The sequence below is a fragment of the Canis lupus genome, chromosome 22 (assembly GCF_003254725.2).
Source record: "Canis lupus dingo isolate Sandy chromosome 22, ASM325472v2, whole genome shotgun sequence".
In the NCBI taxonomy this organism is placed as follows: Eukaryota; Metazoa; Chordata; class Mammalia; order Carnivora; family Canidae; genus Canis; species Canis lupus.
This window is the reverse complement of record NC_064264.1, coordinates 804408-825752: the sequence shown is the minus strand read 5'-3', so window position 1 is coordinate 825752 and position 21345 is coordinate 804408. Positions and strand designations below refer to the sequence as shown.

Here is a 21345-nt window from a genome sequence, read left to right as displayed (position 1 = left end):
CTCCCGACCGCCTCCCCGACCCCCCCCCCCAGGAGCAGCCGCCCGAGGAGCCTCCCGACCTCCTCCCCGACCCCCCCCCCAGGAGCAGCCGCCCGAGGAGCCTCCCGACCGCCTCCCCGACCCCCCCCCAGGAGCAGCCGCCCGAGGAGCCTCCCGACCTCCTCCCCGACCCCCCCCCCAGGAGCAGCCGCCCGAGGAGCCTCCCGACCTCCTCCCCGACCCCCCCCCCAGGAGCAGCCGCCCGAGGAGCCTCCCGACCTCCTCCCCGACCCCCCCCCCAGGAGCAGCCGCCCGAGGAGCCTCCCGACCTCCTCCCCGACCCCCCCCCCAGGAGCAGCCGCCCGAGGAGCCTCCCGACCGCCTCCCCGACCCCCCCCCCCAGGAGCAGCCGCCCGAGGAGCCTCCCGACCTCCTCCCCGACCCCCCCCCCCCAGGAGCAGCCGCCCGAGGAGCCTCCCGACCGCCTCCCCGACCCCCCCCCAGGAGCAGCCGCCCGAGGAGCCTCCCGACCTCCTCCCCGACCCCCCCCCCCAGGAGCAGCCGCCCGAGGAGCCTCCCGACCGCCTCCCCTCCCCCCCCTCCCCCCCCCAGGAGCAGCCGCCCGAGGAGCCTCCCGACCTCCCGACCTTACTCCGCCAGGGCCCGCGGGGGAGGAGAGGCCCCGCCCCAGGTCTCCCAGCCGGGCTGGTGGCAGTCGGGGGCGGCTCCCCCGCAGGCACCCCGAGGGCGCGCTGTCCGCTCAGGCCGGGCACTGGAGCGCGCCCTGCTTCCCTGAGCCTCCCCCTTCCCGGGCCACACCGAGCCTGGCGCCGCGGCGGGGGGAGCCTTGGGAACAGCCCTCGCAGCGCGCCGAGCGCCCCCTGCCCGCAGCTCCGCCCGTGCCCCCCGCCTGGGCCGCAGCCCGAGCACGTCGGCGCGGGGGCCGAGCGTTCGGCTCCTCACCGTCTGCCCGGAGGCCCGCGGGCGGCGGCGGCTCGCTGTCCTCGTAGCGCATGACGGCCACGGCCCTGCCGTCCGGCCTTCCCCGAGCGCCGGCGTCTGCGGACGAGCCTGTGGGGCGGAGAGGTGAGCGCGAGGTGCGCCCTGCCCGGTGCCGCCCGCCGCGTCCCAGGCCGTCTCGGGCCGTCGGGGGCACCAGCGCCGCCCTTGCTCACCGCTGCCGCCGCGCGGGCCCCGAGGGCGGCCGAGGATCTCGTCGTCCGAAGCGCGCAGGTTCCGCAGCAGGAAGTAGGTGGTCATGCGCCCCTTGCCCTTCACCTCGATCTCGCCCCTCTCGACCATGTCGAAGCCGCGGTTCTGCAGAGCCCTGCGCGGCGGGCAAGGCGGCGGCTGGCGGAGCGCGCGGGGGTACGGGGGCGGGTCTCCCGGCTTTGCAGCCCGCCCCGTGCGCCCGGCGCGGGAGGCTCCGCGGGGCTGAGCGCCGCCCTTCGTCCTCCCGAAGCCCCGTCGCCCGGGCGTGGGGGCGACCGTCCAGGCCCCGTCCCCGGTACAGGCGACACCCGCGGCGTGTGCCCCGCTGGCCCGGCTCGGAGCTGGGGCGCCGCCTGCCTGCCCCGCCTGCTCGGGTCCCCTCCCGCCCGGGTCCTGGACGGCCGTCCGCGGAGTCCTGCACCCCGGAGCCCCGTGTGTCCCCACCGCCGGCCGCGGCGCTCCCGGCAGGACAAGGGCTCGTCCTCGCGGCCCCCGCGCCGCCCTTGCGGCCGTCCTCCCTCAGCACTCCCAGCGGGGCGCCGCGCTCCTCAGCCCCGGCCTCGGGCACCCCAGGCCGCCGCCGCCCCGCCCCGCCCGCCCGCCCGCCGGCCGCGCAGGGCAGCCCCACCCGGGACTTGCAGCCCGTCCCAGCCTGAGCTCATCTCGCGGCCCACGCAGGCCCCGCCCCGCCCCGTCCCCCAGCGGGGGCGGCCAGGAACCCCCGAGACCCTGCCCGCCTCTCGTGCTGCGTCCCTAGCAGGTGCCCGGTGCAGCCGGTTTCGCCTCCGCCTCCGTTCCCCCGCGCCCGGCCCCCAGGCCCTCTCCCTCCCGCTCCCTGAGCCCCCGCCCCCGGGGCTCCCGGGGCCTGCAGTGGGCACCCTGGCGCTTCACGCACGCCGAGCTGTCAGGTCCCCGGTCCGACTCTCCCTCTGCGCTGGGATTGCTCGGTTTTCACTCCGTTTTCACTCCCCAAACCCTCAGCTTTGGCTAAATCCTACCCTGAGCTCGGTGTCGGAGATTCCGCCCAGGAATCGCTCCCCCACGAAGGGTTTCTCGACCCGCTGCGCGCCCAGTCTCCAGGACCCACTCACCTTCCCGAGCAGCACCCGGAGCCCGAGCCCCGGGCTGTATCCGGGCTCCTCTCCCCCCTGAAACCCACGTGGGACCTAGGTTTTCAGGGAGCTGTTGCAAGAGCACATGACGAACAGAAGTCGGAGAACTTAGAGTTTGGTTGGCATCTGAGAAGTTCTCGAAAACTATTTTATGCTTATCTTTGTCGTCGTACTTATCGTGCTCTCAAAATAATTACTCGTTGAGCAGCGTTTCTCTTTTTCTGCTAGACCAAGGGTCAGCTCCCTTTTCTGGTACGAGGCCAGATAGTACATCTCCTCGGCTTTGCAGGCCGTGCAGCCTCCACCACCGCTACTCAGCGCTGCGGTTGCCCGTGCAGGAACCACAGATAATGAGGAAACACAAAAACAGGGCTCTGTTCCAAGAAAACTATTTACAAAAAACAGGCAGGAGGCTGGGTGAGGCCTGTGACTGTACTTTGCCAGTCCCTGCGTCACCTCCTACGCTCCTCGGGAGCAAAGCTGTCCCAGAGTATAGTGGCTCGGTAATGTCTATCGCCCGGCGTCATGCCTCCTGTCAGCCAGGGAGGCATGGGAGAAGCGCCACGGGGTCCCTTCGCGCCCCTCCCCCCCCTCTGTTGGGCATCCGCACATCCTGGAAGTAGGGGAGGGCAAAGAAAGGCATGAAGACACGGACGGTTACCTGTAGGCCGTGGGGCTGAGGTGCACTTTGTTGGGAAGCCCGTGACTTTCCATCCTGGAAGCTGTGTTCACCGTGTCCCCAAACAAGCAGTACCGTGGCATCTTGTCCCCCACCACACCTGCCAGGACCGGTCCCGTATGGATCCCCACTCTGATCTGCGCAGAGAGAACCTCGCTGAAAAGGGATCCTCGAATACCACCGCTTTTATTTTGAAGTTTGAGGCATAATTTACATAAAAGGAAAAGATCTGAAGTATTCAGCTCCGTGAGCTTGGACAAGAGCACGTACCCCTGTAGCCACACCCCTACGGTTGTTACCTCGAAATTCTCCTGTGCCCTTTTCCCATGAAGTTTCGTCCCTCCTGCAGGGGGATCCACTTCCTTATCTCTTTCGCCAAAGACTAATTTGCCTGTTCCCACGGGAAGGGGAGCCAGGCTGCCTGGCGGTTGTGGGACCTCCGTGTATACCGCAGGCTGAGTGAAATGATGGAAGATCTCGGAGCACTGATTTAGAAACTGCTGAGACGGTGGCGTGAGTGTCATAAGAGAGAAGTGTTTCGCATCTTTGTCCCCGCTCCCTTAAATAAGCTGCACAGTTTGTTGTTTCTGGGGGACAGTGACTGATGCTCCTAACTACGGCCCTATTCTTAAACTTGATAACCTCTCTTCCTGTTTTCTTCTTCGTAAAACCCACCGTGAGAGTTCTCAGGAATTCACGGTTTGATTTCATTCTTGGCATAGCGTTACTGTCGTCTCCGTAGCGAGGCTGCTCACACGCACCCGGATACACACGCTCTCTTTACACAACGGTACATTTTCAATTTTTTTTTCTTCTCTGACTTTTTAACCAAAACACGTTATCTCTTCTCTGACGCTCTCATCTCCTTCCCTCTTTCCCTCCCATCCTGATTTTTTTTTTTACTGGGGGTTTTAGTCAACAGATGGGTCTGTGTGCTTGCAACGGCCGAGTATTGTGGCTTAAACTTTAAAACTTAAACCATAGAAATGTCAGGACGGAGAGGATCTGCTTAGCACACAGAAGAGGACGCCGACTTGTCCTCTCCCTCTCTCAGAGCAAACAGATCTCCGTGCTTGGAAGAGTAGGTTCCTGTGTGGGAGGCGAGCAGACGTCTCCCTAAGGCCACGTGGTGGGAGGGAGGCTATTCTAAGTATCTCACAACTCCCGGTGTCTGGCCTACTGCTGGGGGCAGTTTCCCGCCACAGGTTGAGAACTCTTGAACCTGCGAGAAGGCACGTTGAATACACAGTTTTCCTTGGGATGGGAAGGGGTTGGCTATTTGGCAAACCTGAACAACTTGTTGAACTAAATGCCCAAATTAAAAAACCAGAATTATAAAAAAAAAAAAAAAAGCCAGCTTTTAAGATGGATTGAACCCCGGTGAGTGAATGGGGAGACCTGCTCAGCCCTGTAGACAAGCTTGCAGTGAATGTCACGGAAATACCAGGCTCCAGAGCCTTCTCTGAAGGTTACGGAAGGTTGGGATGATATCCTAATAACTCAATTACGTAGAACATGTGCGGGAGAAGACAAGAGTTGGGAGAAAGCACCCATTTTGAGTACTGTGACGTGCCCAGGAGCCACTTGAACAGAAGCAGAAGCTACTCTTCTGTGTGTGAGACAGTTGGTAGGAAGCCGAGGACCCGGTGTCTTCCTACCTGGATGGGTTCTCCGGTAACCGGATTCATCACTTCTGCTGCAGCAATTCTCATCCCCAAGGCAAAGTTAGCCACTCTCTGGGCGTGGCTTCCAACGGGCACCGGGACGCCCCCCACCACCATGTAAGCATCTCCTATGGTCTCCACCTGTGAGGAGGGAGGGGGCCTTCAGAGGGTTGCCTTAAGGCATTAATCCTGTCCCTAAGTATTTCTGTCATTTTCTGGGTGTTGACAAAAGGACCATATGGAAGCTACGGGTGATTTGCCAGGAGTATGAAGCGTATCAGGCAAGCGGTGGGGAGAAAACTGAGCCCGCAGACCCCCGGAGAGCGCCCGTGGGCCTCTGTGCTGCCGGCAGGAACAGGTCCCCGAGAGGACGGAGCCCCTGGCTTAGCGCACGATGCCCTGTACTGGGCGTACGTTATTACGTTAGACTTCTGCTGAGTTCCAGGGATAGAATTATTCTCAGAGAAGAGTGTGCCCCTCGGAGGCGTTTAAGCAGCGTGTATTACAAAAGGATCTCTACAAACAAACTAAAATTCCTAAAATAGCTCCAACTGCCTTCTAGTCTTACGGGCTCGCCCTGCTGCTCTGCACCAAGCCCTGAGCACAGAGGGGGCGGGAGGGAGGCGCAGAGCTGAGCTCCTGCCCGCCCGGGCGCCCACCCCGCAGGCCGTGGACACCCACCTTGTAGACCTCGTGGACGCTGGTTAGCCTGTCAAACTTGGAGTACATGGAATTCAGCATCGTCACGATTTGGATGGGCTGGCAGGCCGCACAGATGTTGGTGAACGTCACCACGTCACTGAAAAGAATCGTGCAAGTTTTAAATTCTCCTGCAACAGAAACCGGGTGTCGTGTTGGCCCAGGATATGGAATAATCATTCTGCAGACTCCAGCGTCCAGTGTCCTGGGGGACCGGGTGCAGCGTGTCCTCCTCAGGCACTGGGCGTCCAGGCCCGCTACTTTCCACCGAGCGGCCAGGTGGCCTGTCTGGGTCGGTGTGTCCACTCGTCTGCCCCAAGTGCATGGCTCCATCACGCCGAGCCTGGAGCAGAAGGTCCTCACCGTGGCCGGGAAGGGGCCCCCTCTGTCCCGGCACGTCCCCGACCTCCCGTCTCCACGGCTCTGGCCTACTCTACCCCACCCACCCCAGCCTCCGTGGGGTTCCCAGTGCCTCCTGCGTAGGGCCTTTGCACCTGCTGTGTCCTCTCCCAACTCCTCTTTTCTCAAACATTGAAGAGGCTCCGTCTCACGTCTCCAGTGTGAGCACCTCAGTGAGACCCCCAATACCCCTCTGTCAGTGCAGCAGTCCCCAGACCCTACCCTTTTATCCTTGTTGCGGCCCCAACCCACAAGCCATATGTGCATATGTGGCGTGGGGTGTGTACCTTACTGGCTGTTTTCCCCACTGGACCGTAAGCTCCGGGGGAGGAGAGGCGGACTGGGCCGCTGCTGCATCCCCAGCACCCGGAGCAGGGCCTGGCTCACAGCAGGCGCCCAGGGAGTGGCTGTTGGAGGAGCGAGGGTGCGACGACTCGAATGCAGCACGGTGCCCTCCGTGTCACGGTGCCTCTAAGAGCCTCTCGTTCGTGTGCCCATCTCTTCCCTTCGGCGTCCAGCCTTCCCTTCTCTCTTCCTACCCTCCCTACCCTTCTGGTCTTGTTTTATGTATTGCACTGGTTTTTCTTCCTCCTGAAGTAATAGGTGTCCCCTGGGCTTCCGGGCCGAGCCCCCTTCCCCTCCCACCTCCCAGCCCCTCAACCTTACTTGTCATCCGTGGGCTCTGTGATTAGCCGCCATGCCCGCTGCACTACTTCCTAGACCCCTGGTGCACCCGAGACGTTGCCACTGAGCTCTGCCCACAGTCCCTGCTACCTGTGGTTCTGCTCCACGGGGTGTCCCACAGGCATTTCACTCAGAGGCTCTAGAACTGACCTCCCGTCCTTCCCCCAACCTGCCCTTCTCTCTGGCTCGGCATAGAATAAAGGACCACGTGTTTCTGCGCTAGAAACTCTGCACTCAGCATGGACTCCCCTCTCTTCCCTGCTCCATCCTCTCGGTAATGAGGGTCCTGCCGATTGCTCCTGGTGGGGTCTCAGTCCAGGCCCTTGCCATGCTCACCGCATGCCACGCATTGCTCACGGCCTTCTCTGCCTCCCTCTCGTGCACTCACTGCACTGCAGGCAGGTTCATATTCATCATACTTATCGTGAAACCTTCCTTATAAGCAACAGAAACCTCAGGGAGTCCTCACCTGAGCCCCACCCTAGGTGCCCAGCCTCACCGGGCACGTTCTAGGGGTAGCACCGTGCAGGGCTTATGTTCACGTTGCCTCACTTTCACTCCTGCAATCCTGTTCTCCTGAAATGCCCTTCCCTTCTTTTTTTGCTAAGGTGAGGTCTCGAGGCTTAACTCCAGTGCCGTGCACCTTATACAAAACCTCACAGCCCCTGCCCTCCTATCTTTCTCTCCGACTACCCTTTTATTTTCACTTCCCTGGCAGCTGTGTCTCCACACCTTTGTGATGGAAAACTTATGAATTTTGGAGTTAGTTGGGACTTCTAATTGGTTTTTCAGATTGTTTTACTCATAAACGGGAGTGATTGTAAATTTACATAGCTCTGTTGGATAAGAACCCCTCCTTCGTAGAAATGTGCAGAAAATTAAATGGCATGTGTAAAAATGTCTCGTACAGGTCCTGGCACAACCATCGCCCCTCAAGGGACGTGAGTGTCCCTTCCTTTGGCCTCCCCAACCCCCGTGCACATATCCTGCACCTGTCAGACCCACAAGACCGTGAGCCCCTCTGGGTCCTTGAGGCTTGCCAGCCCCCTGGCATCGAGCAGCTTCCCCGCCTACGTCTGGAGGTGAACACACACCCGCGGCAGATGGAAAATGAGCTCAGATCACACACAGCCTTCTTCCCCCATAATCGGCTTGCTCTCCCAGAGTGGCCCCGAGAGGAGCCCCGTGATTGGGGTCATGAGTGGCCGTGTTGTTTCCAGTTAGGAGGAGGAGCTCTGTTTGTGACAGGCCGCAGCTTTCGGGTATTAGGGGAGGTAGCATAGCTGGGCGTCGTTGGCAGGCATTTTTCTCTGCTCCGTATTTCGATTGTGTATTCTGTTTATTATCATTATTGTTGGGAGAAGACAACCAAGGACACGCGGCTCAAGGAGCCGGCCCCGGAGCCAGCATTCAAAACTCGATCCGCCTGCCTTCTGAGCCTGTGCCCACTGAGGACACGGCCCCTTGCTCAGGGGGCCCCGTGACGGGAAGGGAATGCTCTACCTGCAGCGACTTTTTTGCCGTCCTTCAGCTGGTTGGCCACGTGTTCCGGCAGCATGGCGTACAGCAGGGTCTCGGTTTTCTTCTTTTCAATGGCCAGGTGCCTGGACAGGACCCGCAGCTCCTCCTTCTTCCTCTCCAGCTGGTTGGACAGCTCGATCTCAGCCAGGCGCTGCTGGTTCAGGAGGATGAGATCCCTGGTGGTGTCGTGCGGCGCGATGTCCGACAGGTGCATTCTGCGCTGCTCCAGCTCTTGCAGGCTGCGGAGCTTCGGGGAGCACACGTAGGCCATGCACCGCACGGACTCCATCCAGATCATCTGGCCTTTCCGTCACGGAGAGAAACGCCACAGTACCGCGCGTCACTGGCCGGTGACACGGCTCGCCACCCCGTCACCCCACCGCACGTTCTCCTCCCTCCCTTTCAGCCACTTTTGGTGAAGGCTGGTCTCTAGGTCCCTCCTCGCTCAGCTCCGTCCCAGGCACCTTCCTCTTATGGAGGTGCCCGTCCGAGGCTTCCGAACCACCCTCTCCAGCATAGCCTGTCTCCCCCTTCCTGAGCCCTCCTGCTGTTGGAGGGTCTTATGCAGACCCTCCCCCGCCCCCCCCGCCACAGACCTCACTTCCAGGGACTTCCCTGACCCTGCCTTCTCTCTGAGATCCCCCTGACTTCCTTCAATGTTTCTTTTAGGTTTTTTTTGCTCATGACTTCCATGCTGGCGTTCCCCAGGGTCCTGTCTGGGTGTTGTCATGGGAATACACCACGGCGTCCCACATCATGCTGACAGTGAATCTGAATTTCCAGAGAAACGCTACCTCCTGGAGGTGCCTATTTCCTTAAAATTTGTTTATTTTATTATAAAAGCAGTGTGCATGCGTTGCAGAAAATGAAGAAAGATGAAGAACAATCACCTATAATCACACCGCTCAGATAATTACTAAAATTTCTGTTGTCTTCTTTTTGTAATCTGTATTTTTCATTTAAAATTTATAATAGATATATCCTTTGATAGCAAAATTATAGATGTGCATCATACTTTTTGCTGGGTACATTGATTATACCATATTTTATTTAAGCAACTCGCTAGCTTTGATGATATTATGTCCCTTTCTATCAGCCTATAAACAACATGGCAGCGACCAAGCTTAAGGTCATTGTGCACATTTTGTTAAAGATATAATCTTAGAGGGCTGCCCGGGGTGGCTCAGGGGTTGAGCGTCTGCCTTGGGCTCAGGGCGTGACCCCCGGGGTCCTGGGATCAAGTCCCCCATTGGGCTCCCTGCAGGGAGCCTGCTTCTCCCTCTGCCTGTGTCTCTGCCTCTCTCCCTCTGTCTCTCATGAATAAATAAATGAAATCTTTAAAAGAAAATTACCATCCCAGATCGAATATTAATGTTTCCCAAAACTCAAAATTTAAATGTATGTAATCATAGAAAAAAAGGTATAATCTTAGGAATGGAGTTATTGAGACAAAAGAATATGCTCATTTTTAATGTTTTTGATGCATATTGCTAAAATGTCCTCAAAAATGATTGTGACAATTTACCTTCTCCTCAGCAGTGATTTTTTTTAATTACTCATCAATATTTGCACGTGGTTGTCTGCAGGTGCTTATTTCCTCGCATGTGTACCCAGTCCCTGCTTTGGGCCCGGCACAGTATCCTAGGCACTGAGGAGACAGCAGTGACTCACTGGCCCAGCCGCTGCCCCCAAGGACCTCCCGTCTCGTCCTTCCTCAGCTATAACCACACCTTCAGCACCCAGTTACCCAATCATTGTCCTCAGCATTCTCTGTCTTCTGCAGCCCCTACATCCAACCCCCAACTTCCGCTGTGCTTATCTCCTGAACCTGTTCCTCCGTGACCCCCACCCCCCCAGCGCCACCACCACCACTAAAACCTCTCGCCAAGTCTCTGGTGGCAGCCTGCCATGTTCCATCCACCTTTTTTGAGAAAACTGGACAACTCTGTTGGGTCCCTTTCTGAGCAGTCTCCCCAAGGCCAGAGAGCCGTGGGGGAGGGAGGGTGAGCTCCTTACCTCGGAGTTTGAGGGCAGGCTGACTTTTCCATGCCTCAGGCATCTTTTCTCTTCGTGCCTTCAGGACGAATTGACTATTGATGAATTTGCAGATGCTGAAAATGTTGAAGGCCACTTGAGGGTGAACGATGGAGAAATACTCATCTAATGGAATCTTCTGGGTTTGGAGTCCGGGGACATACTTCTGAATGTTCACTCCAGCTTGCTTGACCCTCAGCTATCCACAGAGGACAGATGTGAGCCCGCGGAACAGAAAGCAACCTACACCAGACATGGGCCCTTGACAGTATCATCATCCCACGTACTTTGTGACTCACGGGGGGAAAGGGCCACTAATGGAGTAGACCTCGAAGAAGGAATAGATACTATTTTATAAAGTGGATCTGCAGCTAGCCTCTCAGAGGAAAGGATCGTATGGGGTGCTCAGAAGCAGAGCTCCCACCAACAGGAAGCAGGGTTTAAAACTCTCGGTTGGGCTGACAGTTCTTCCCTAACTCTGTGGGATTTCTCTGTCCCTTCCTGTCTCTCTCTCTCGGACTCTCCCCTGTTTCCTCTCTTTAGAATGCACTAATAAAGAAACTAGCAAATTCTGTAGCTTAGATCTGACGCCCAGGCTCGGATGGAGGTGAGGAGCCCTCCACTGCTGTGTCCAGGGAACACACAGAGGGAAGAGGCCAGACGAGAATCCTGGACACAAGCTGTCCACTGCCTGCAGAAGCTGACCCAGAACACTTCACGTCACTAACCGTGGGCTGGCTGTCAGGCTACAGACATCGACCCCACATTATAAACTATCAGGAGACTTTCTCTTATTCTATGCCCAAAATGTAAAAAGAAAAAGTTTTAAGATGCACCAGAATCTAAGACATTAATAGTAGTTATACTAGCATCCTCATGGCCCTGGGGAAATGCCTGGGACACCGCTTCATCCTTCCCCAGTCATTTCTTACAGGAGTGTTTGCCTCAGCTAGATCAATTCTCTGCGAGCAGACGTGACCCTCCAATGAGTAAATTTCATAGAATCTGTATCCATAGCGGTCAACTAACTAGCAGGCGATAAATCAAACTGTCTCTGCTTTCAAATAAGCATCACAGAACATTGCAATTACCTGAAGCCATTTTTTTTTCTGAAGCCATCTTTTTAAATGATATTTTTTACCAAATTCATTTTGCCTAATTGCCCTTTAAATGAATTCATAATTGAGCACCTGGGTGGCTCAGCGGTTGAGCGTCTGCCCTTGGCTCAGGTCATGACCCTGGGGTCCCAGGATTGAGTCCTGTGTTGGGCTCCCTGCTCTATGGGGACCCTGCCTCTCTCTCTCCCTCTGCCCACCATTCCCCCTGCTCGTGCGCTCTCCCTCATTCTTTCTCTCCCAAATAAATGAAATCCTTTAAAAAATGAGCTCAGGGGATCCCTGGGTGGCTCAGCGGTTTGGTGCCTGCCTTTGGCCCAGGGCGCAATCCTGGAGTCCCGGGATCAAGTCCCACATTAGGCTCCCGGGATGGAGCCTGCTTCTCCCTCCTCCTGTGTCTCTGCCTCTCTCTCTCTCTCTCTCATGAATAAATAAATCTTTTTAAAAAAATGAGCTCATAATCGATTCCGGTGACAGATATGTCATCCAAGGAAATGATAACCAAACATTTTCTATTAATGCTCATCCTCATATGTCCCACAAAACCATGACAGGAGTTGGCACAGACCTCTCCCCTGCCTTCACGATGCAGGAAGAGAAGCCTGGCGAGACTGGGACATCCACAGCAGCCACGAGGACGGCAAGGAGTCACATCTAAGATTTCACCGTCATCACTGTTCTTTCATCTCAGTGTTGCAAACTTCAGTGTCACTTCAAACCTGCCCCTGGGCTCACGAGTCCAGACCCCCTGGCCCTGCTCCCCACCCACATGTACGGAGAAGATCACACATTCTGGTTTCTGGAGGATGCCACACTGAGAAAGAAGTCAACGGTCCCGCCGGGCTACAGCCTCGCCTCCCTGGGGGCCCCACAGGGACTTGAAGGTCACCACCAGTCAGGGAAAGACCGTACAACATAGTCCCTCCCCAGCTTATCCCTAAGCCGAGTACAGAGGGGAAGGGCCTCTTACTGATTCGTCAAACACAATGTGGAAAGGAAAAGCCTTGCAGAATGTCTTCGGTTCAATCCAGAGCCGCTCGGGATAAACTGGCACAACGGTGTTGGTGGGCTGCCCTGGACGTGGAAGAGGAGAGGAGGCCTGTCACGGCGGCCGCGGCCGGCACACAGCGGCCCGAGGGGGCGGCCCAGGGCCAGGCCGCAGGCTCCAGGTGGCCGCGGCCGCTCTTCCAAATGCACAGAACACTTGCTGCTGGGCTGAGCAGCCCCCCGCCCCTGCCAAGTGTCTGCCCGCCGCCGAAGCTTCTGGGCCAATTGAGTATGTCTCGCCAGGAAAACAGAGCCCGCATTGAGGCGGTGACAGCCAGACAATGGGCCAGCCGAGCAGAGCGTGTGCGCCCGGCCCAGCGTCAGGGACGTTTGCCATGGGGCTCTCTAGACTGACAGTTTGGGTGGCACATGAAAATTTAACCACGGCCCTATTTGGCAGGGGGTAGAGATTCGAAATGGAGCCTTTTTGATATGAAAATCTCGCAGACAAAGGGCGTCAATTGTGTGTTTGACTTGCTTGCCACCACTTGAGGGACTCAAAATGCAGCCTTTGAGCTCTGCACACCTCCTCCCAGATGCGGTCCCGACCACGATCACGGGGCTGATGGGAGCGCGGGCCCTCATTCTGGCTGCATCGGGGATGCTCATCACGGGACAGGCTTGGCGTCAACAAGGGCACCTTGAGAGCCTGACGCCTTCATTTGTCACATGGGAGAGGAGGTCCTGGCTCTGGGCCATACAGCCCCTTGGAGACAGGGCCAGAAATCTGCTTTCCTGGCTCCTGGTCCAGTGTCCTTTGCGCTACTGGACACCGTGGTTATTAACTGCAGACTTCCAGGCCAGAAGTGCATCCCAGTCCAGAAGGCCTTGTGCTTGAGAGTATATCAGTCCTCGTCCTCCTTCCTGTCAGCACAGCAGCCAACTGGGACCAGTTCCCATCCTGTCTCCAGTGGCCTTCCCTGACAAGCGAGCGGGGAGCCTGTGTCTCTGCCCCAGCTCTGCAAGGGGCACGGCACAAATAAAAGGGCCACAGGAAGGCGACTTAGGCCCTGATGTTCTACAGTTAAAAACCACGCCTGCCCGATCGGAGCTCTGCAGAAACTGGGGACATCACAATCCTGGAGGCCTTTGCCTGTCTGCGCACCAAGCACTTACTCTGCTCTGAGAGTCGAGGTCGGGAGAAGGGCACACTCACCTTTTCCAAACATGACTATGCTCCTCACAACCTCCCAGGGGGATTTCTTCACAGGACAGACAGAGACACTCACATACTTCTCTTTCATCCTAAGGAAAGCTGCCTCCAGAGCCTGCAGATGGTAGAGAGACAAGCACGGGGGTCTGGTCATGTGACTGGCCCTGTACCCGGACATGCACAAGCCCAATTTGCTGTAACTGGGACCAGAGGAATGGCAAGGCCTTGCAAGGTCAATTTTAGCAAGACTTCGTTATGCCCAAGATTTTTATTGAATTAATTCTGATGTCTCTCTGCCAAAGGCAGCAAGGATTTTTACATATCTCAAGATGGGGCTGGCAGAAAAATTACACGTGAACATCTTCTCTTCCTGGGGTTGAAGATTCTGTAGCAAACAGACTCTGAGGTGGGCTTTGAATGCTCTAAGATGTAAACACCGTGTGCTCCAGGAATCAGAATTATCTGGATGTCTTTGTAAGCTGTGCGGACCCAGAGAGCTGTGTACCTAATACACGTAGTACCTAAATAGATGATGCTCACTCTGCAAGTTGCCATTGAGGCAGCCGATCACAGGACCGTGAACTAATTCCAGACTCCTATCTGGCCCCAGCTGTAGAAGTGGGCACTTAGGACTTCAGGGGTCAATTTATTTTAGAAGGGTTGCAAAATAAGCCACCAAATCCAAATTTTTGGCCTTCGTATTCATGTTTTCAGAGGTGGAAATGTTCCCGGCTAACATTCATCCTTAGAAAACTTCCTGATGTTTATCCAAGTTTTCTCAACCAGGGATGATTTTGTCCCTCCCCCTTCCCTGGAGACACCTGGTGATCCCTGGAGACATTTCTGATCACCACAACTAAGGAGCTGAGGAGCAGGGTGCTACTTGCGCCTGGTGGGTAGACTAGGAATGCTGCTAAATATGCACAAGACACCCATAATGACAAACGTCTGGCCCAAAATATCAATAGTGTTGAGATGGAGAAACTCTGCCTTAAATCCACTATCCGAGGGTCCATTTGGTTCTGTTCCTTGCATAGGTGATTCTGAGACTTGGAGCTCCCCTGGGAGCATCTGTGCTCTCTGAAGACATAGCAAACCCAGTACCTCTTGGTCTCTCCGGAAGTCCTGGCTGTCTTGTAACCTGTTTGGTTTTGCCGTTCTCATGTGTCTGTGAGACTTCTGCACAACAAGGAACACAACATGCTCCTTCTTGCCTGTCCTCTCCTCTTCCCTATTCATGTGGACGATATCCATGGTCACCTCAATGTCAAAGAAGTCTTTGGCCACAGCCTCGATGATACCTACAGCAGAGGGACACCTCATGGTGAGGGATGGCAAGAGGCGGTTTTGTCAGCAAAAGTCATAAAATAATCAAGTTATACGACTGCAGGTGAATATTCCAGATATTACAAAGCCCAGGCCCTGTGTCAAGATAGGGAGCACAGGATAGATGAATAAAATTAAAAATAAAATACCTCAGGTAGAGGTTTAAGCTATACACGTCTGGATACCATATATGTCCCTGCCACTCTAATTTCTAGTTCAGCATCTATTATCAAATTAATCCTGATGTGTCTCTGCCAAAGGCAGCAAGGATTTTTACACATCTCAAGATGGGGCTGGCCGAAAAATTACACGTGAACATCTTCTTTATTTCAGGAAGGTATTTAACTCACGAAACAAACTCTAGAAATAATGTAAACAGAATCCAGTTGTAAAAGCATGAAGGATCATGTTTTAAAAAGAAGTGCACTGGAAATCTACCCCAGGGTTATAACATAAGCATGGGAAAAGCATGCGTAAAGATGTTCACCACAGCACTGCTTACTACAGCAAAGAGTGGTATCAGCTAAAGATCCAACAACGGGACTAGCTAATTACAATGCGGAATGTCACTCAGCCGTTGAAAATGGGTTTCAAAGACCATATGAAAACATGGCAGGATGCTTTCTCCATAAAGCTGAATACACAAAGAAAGCCTGGTATGAAATAATAAATATCACAAGTATGTAATTGCTCGCATAGTTTAAAATGCGAAAATAAAAAATGGAAAGTATTCCTTCTTTTGGAAGTTTGGGAACTTATTTTAATGGCCCAAAGACTTTGCGAGTAATGGTTAAGATGGCAATAGAGTCAGATGATAGAAGAGCTGAGCTGGCTATTAGCCATCCTGCGGGATTTATGGAGAGACCATCCTTACCGCAGAGACCTCATAACCGTGGTACTGGTTAAGCTGTTCTCCTACCCGGTACAATGTGGCACAGACCACTCCTATCCGAGTAGTAATGGAGAAGCATTCTCCCGTCTGCTCCTCTCTCCACACGGAATGATGGTGCGTTCATCTCCTAATCAAAAGACAGGACATGTTTCTCCCAGTGAACACAGTGGTGTATATGCTTTTGAGGCTTTCTGAAACCACAGTACGTATCCATTACAGCACACACAACTACAGCTCCAACCTCTCTCCAATCACATGAAATCCACCATAATTTTGGCCGCTATATGTCAAGAATTTGATACTATCCCTAATTCCTTAACCTACTCTATATGGTAAGTGTTCTTCCCTTTTAAAGAGGAAGAAACAGGCTCAGTGGAGTCAAGACAAGAGTAAGAGTGGAATAATATTTGGACCCCGGTGAGCCTTCCAGCCACGCAGGCTGCTTCTACCCACACTCCAAGGTGGGGCCAGCTGCTGTGCCCGGCCTGTGAGTGACCAGGGGTGTCTTCACCCTCAGAAAGATCAGAAGCTCAGAGAAATTTGGAGGAGAGTTCATCTCTCATTCTGGAAGTACATGTTGTCCGCAGCGTAAAGTTGCACATTAGGAAAATCAAGATACATCAGAAGAGATCGTCTTTCTCTGGGAACAAATGCTGGCATTCAAGTATGCACCATCTCATGGTAGATGTGCTCAGAAAATAAGGATGAAGACTTTGCCTGGGGGAGCCCCCGGGGCAAGTAACCTCTCCCCACCACTTGGTTAGTAGGCCTCTCAGCACCCGGGCCTACAGCTTGTCGTCTGGGTGACAGAAGAGATTAAGAAGGTGGGTTCCTTCCAAAGATCTTGGTAGATCTTTGCTTTCTTCTATGGTGGGAGGATTTCTAGTTAAAATGAGTTTCTTTTTTTAAAAAAATATTTATCTTTGCAAAACATATACACAGGGAAAGCATATGTTTGTATATATGCATGTTTACATCTTGGTTAAATCTTTTTTTTTTTTTTATATCTTGGTTAAATCTTAAGAGGATTTGAGGCAGCACATGTAAAAAGCATATAATAAAACAGGAAATGAAAAGTTATTTAAAAAAATTATATCCAAACCCTACATGGTGAAAAAAAAAAAAAAACAGAACCCAGAGGGCTAAAATGAAAAGTCACCTGCTCTTGCTACGACCTCCACCCTCACTCCTCACCCCCAGCCTAAGCCACCTGCCAGAGACACTTCTCAAGGTTTGTGCTTTTAATTCCTCTGGTCAGTCTATCCAGCTCTCTATATAGTAAGATTTACTTTTATTTCTTGATTAAAATAGGGTTTTATGAATCAGGGCAAAGGGGAATTAATGGGAAGCAGACCAGAGCATGGTCTTTGGGAAAGAGGCACAGGTGGGGTAGTGTCCCCTGGCTCAGCCACCACAAACCTGGCAACTCGGGGCAATTATTTGACCTTCCTGGACCTGATTTCTCATCTATATCATAAGAAGAAAAAAAATTAGAGTACCTAATCTTAGGGGCGTTAAGGAGGATAATTTAATGTTTGTATGTTACTTAGTCTAACACCTGCCTCATAATTAGCACCCAATGAAAATTAGCTTAAAAAATAAGATTAAAGGCACAGCTATAATCAGAAACATATACCTTAAGGCATTGATACATTACTAGAGGAAGACCTAAAGAAAAGTCAGCATTATCTTATTTTACTTTCGCCTAGAGAGACAACCTATGATGTTTAGCCCTGTGTGGCTATCAGGTATCACCACGTGTATTTTATTACAGCGTGAATACCATAACAGGTACATATTTTATTCATCTCATCGTGCACAAAAAACTCTCACACCCTAAGAAGTTCTATTCTTTTTCTTAAGATTTTATTTATTTATTTTTGAGGGAGAGGGCGAGGCAGAGGGAGAGAGACTCTCAAGCAGACTCCCCACTGAGCGCAGAGCCTGATGCAGGGCTCAGTCTACGACCCGGAGATCATGACCTGAGCTGAAGCCAAGAGTTGGACGCTTAAACAGTCTGACCACCCAGGCTCTCCTGGTAAGTTCTACTCATTACCATTAGTTTTGGCACGTGAAGGAATGACGCGTGACTACCCCAGAGGAGAGGTAGTAGGAATGGTGTACAGACCGTGGGCTGGAACGTCAGACCCTCAACACCATTCACCCTTTTTCCTTAGAGTGGCAGTTATATGGTGAGTACAGTATCTGGAGCATAAAAGATATTCCATAATATTTTTTGGTTTAATGAATGAACGGGAGAACATTAACATTCTTCACAACCGTGACTTGAAGTATTGGCCAAATTTTCAGATGAAAGAGGTTATATTAAAAAACCTCATGGGAGATGATTGAAGGAGCCAAGTGTATTCCTTTGTATCCTAATTGTGGTGCTTTAGCTAAGAAATTTTAAAGGGAGTTGCCATATGAATTATTGTAATTTTTAAACTGGCCATATTGAACAGAGAGAAAAGGGAAAAGAAGGAAATTATTATTATTTATGAAACACCTTTTCTAGCCTGCTCATGGTTCTGGGAGCTTGCACATGTGATCTCTTTTAATTCACTAAATAATGGGAGATAGGATTTTTTTCCTCCCCTTTATCCCTTTGCATCTCTGTTTGCCCAATGCCTAAAAATAAAAGGGCTTAGCATAGAGTAGACACTCAAAACCTGCTTAGTAAACGAATAAGTGAAAACCTCGAGGTCCAGAGAGGGCATCGCACAGCTAGTAAGCTGCTCAGACAGCGTGGTCGGCCCATCTAACCCCATAGCCAGGGCTCTTGCTAGGCCTCTGTCCTCGAGCAGTTCACAGGGTAACAGTAGGACAGACCCACGTACTCATCCTACTTGAAGTCTGTTGAGGTTTGCAAGTTTCTTACAAACTTTCTTACAAACTTCTTATGTGAGAAACAGAAAGTAACCATTTTCCCAGCAAGCATGTGTAAGGGTGCCTCATGGTTGAGGAGGCACTTTAGCACATGCATTCCCATTTTATGCTCATGGCAACAACCCCTCAAGGGAGGCTACGAGCATTAAATATAAAATAGTGAAGAAAGGCAACCTCGACGGCTCAGCGGTTTAGCGTCTACCTTGGGCTCAGGCCGTGACCCAGTGTCCCAGGATCAAGTCCCGCACTGGGCTCCCCGCACGGAGCCTGCTTCTCCCTCTGCCTGTGTCTCTGCCTCTCTCTCTGTGTCTCCCATGAATAAATAAATAAAATCTTTAAAAAAATTAAGAATAGTGGAGAAAGAGCTTGGTAAACTATACAGGGTCCTAAAAATAAATATAAATAATCTTACATAAAATAAACTATTATCAAAAAATGGGTAAATGCCATTTTGCCTCTTTAATAAAGCATTTTCTTTTCCAAAAAAAGGAAAGGCAGCCCAGGTGTTTGGATTGCCAACGATGTCTACAAGCAAGAAAACCGCGGCATGAACTCCAGGAGGATACACGCCCACAGGGGAATTCCTCCCCCCTCCGGCGGTCGCCCAGGGGCTGATGGCTTCCGACTCTGGCTCTTGGCCCTGCCAGGTGCTTCGCGTGATGCAGGAGGGAGTGTGGCTGCGGGAGCTGTTTCTCAGCTCCACCCAGGCCAGGACACCCGAGGGGGGGTTTCGCACACCCCTGACCTGCTTGCCTCTCAGCCTTTGCTCCCGCCGGGAGAGGCCCGCCATCCGGGTTTCATGCCAGAGCCACACCGCGCCTCCCTGTCCCCTGCGCCACAAAGCGACCTCTTCAGCTTGCCCCCCTGACGGTCGCCAGCCGGGTTCTGGAAGCGGCCAACGTGCATCCGTCACCCGGTCCTTCCCTCAAAGAACTCCGGACCCCACGATTCTGAGCCCCTGCGCCCGCTCCCTCCTGGGGAGGTGGGAGTGGCCACCCCGCCACGGGCACTGGGGGCACTGGCCGCCCCCGAGAGCTGCCGAGACCCGACTCCGGAGGCCTTACCTGGTACGAGAGCGCGAGGTAGCTGTGGAGGGCGTCCAGGTTCTCGATGAACTCGGGGAGGTCTCCTCCCAGGGTCCGCAACATCCGATCGTAGCCGGACATCTTACAGAACTTGAAGAAGTGTTCCCCGAAGAGTTTCAGGATGGCTTCCGTGGAGACCCCTGCCGAACCCAAAGCAAACCCCCAAATAAAGGCCCCTGCCGGGTGTTGGCTCCCGGGTGGCCGTCTTCGATTTCCAAAGGGTTCAAGTCCCTCCCGTGTGATGCGCGACGGGGCGGCTCCCACAGCTTGCGCTTCCTCGACGTAAAATGGCAACGCTGGCACCTGTGTCATCGGGAGGACCCAGGGCAGCCTGGGCACCTGGAAGGTGCTCACTGGACGCGAGTGTCCCCGAACCCCACCTGTCTCCTGCAGTCGCCACCGTGTGAGTCCCTGGAGGGCCCCGAGGGGATGGGAGGCCGGGTGTCCCTGTGCCGGCCGCGGGTGCCGGCCCCCCTACCGCCTTAGACGCCTGGAGGTAGGCGGCCGCGAAGTGACATAAGCTACGTCGGAGAAAGAACTAGTACGGCAGCAACAACACCGACACACTTGTCCTGATGGACCGGGAGAGGAGGCCAGAGCTGGCAGGGACACCCCCTTCCTGCCTCATCCTCTCTACACCCCGGTTTCCCTTCGGGGCGCACCTTTCGCCTCGCACCCTCCGCAGAGGCCCCTCTGGATACCCCACGTCGCACCGAGTACTCTTCCTAAGGGCTGCCTTTTATTCTCTTCCCAACTGTGTAAATACTTCTGGGGGGGCAGTGACCTCATCGCACACATTTCCTATGTGAGACACCAAGTAGGCGCTTGCTGAATACCCGGGGCGGGGGGGGGGGGGAGAGGCGTGGCCTTAGCGGGGGCTGCGCCGTTGCAGCGGCCGGGAGGCGACTGTTCGCTCTATGGAGGTGGCGTCTCTCCCGCTCCTGCAGTACCCGGTAACCCTCAGACGTCCCCCAGTCAAGGTCATCAGTTCTTTTGCTCCGCGCTTGCCAGAACCGTGTGAGCGGCGAGTCTTCCGTCACACCTCCTGGTCTGCAGGGGACGCGTGCTCTCACCGAGGCCGAGAGTCATCGTCGGTTGACCCAAGCCAGGGGCAGAGGCTCTGACTAGATTCGGGCATTTCCGTACCACATCCCGCGGGGGCCGCAGCAGCGAAGAAGCCGCCTGGCCCAGCCGGGGCGAGGGCTGCCGAGGGCGGTCACTGGCTCAGGAGGCAGGGCCCTCCTCCAGGGGTGGCCCGCTCGCCGCTGGGCGGACATTCCCTTCGCTACCGTGCGGCGCTGACGGTCACAGGTCTTGGGGGCCGAGACCAGGTCTGGAACGCGCAGGCTCGCCAGGACCTGCGGAATTCACCGTCCCCATCCTTGGCTGGGGAACGTGAGGGGCCCTGCGATGCGCTGGCCGGGTCCGGGGCGCCGGCGAGGGGCCTTGGGGGTCCGCGGAGCCACCTGGGAGGTCGGGGGAGGTCGGAGCGCTCCCAGCCTGCCTGCTCCCCACGCTCCTGAGCGGCGGGTGCCGGTGGCTCAGTGTCCGCGCCCAGACCCTCAGGCAGACCGCTGTCTGGCAACCTGACCGGTTGGAGTAAGGCCTTATCAGGGGTGAGTCGTATGCGCGTCCCAAAGACACATTAGCCAGGTCTTTTGAAGGTAGACAAAGCTTGGGACGGCAGGGCGGGGTGGAAATGGCCTGTGCTGCTTGCTTCTGTTGGGGTCCCTGCCTACGGGGCCATCCCGAACCTGATGCATGCAGGCTTGTCTGTAGGAGCCATCAAGAGCCACCTGCCAGGCCCCACGGACCTGACATAAATTCCACTCAAGTCCTCTCCCTTGCTCTTGAGTCC

At 54.6% G+C, this 21345-nt stretch overlaps 1 protein-coding gene across 1 annotated transcript; it reads right to left on the bottom strand.

Moving 5' to 3' along the window:
- Positions 1 to 739: 739 nt before the first annotated feature.
- On the bottom strand, positions 740 to 2650 carry LOC125753305 (cuticle collagen rol-6-like). Its single transcript, XM_049099203.1, has 3 exons — positions 2283 to 2650; positions 1155 to 1306; positions 740 to 1050 (listed from the first exon to the last, which is right to left on the bottom strand). The coding sequence occupies exons 2-3, from the start codon at positions 1279 to 1281 to the stop codon at positions 740 to 742; spliced, it is 438 nt and encodes a 145-aa protein (XP_048955160.1). The 5' UTR covers positions 1282 to 1306; positions 2283 to 2650.
- Positions 2651 to 21345: the final 18695 nt, after the last annotated feature.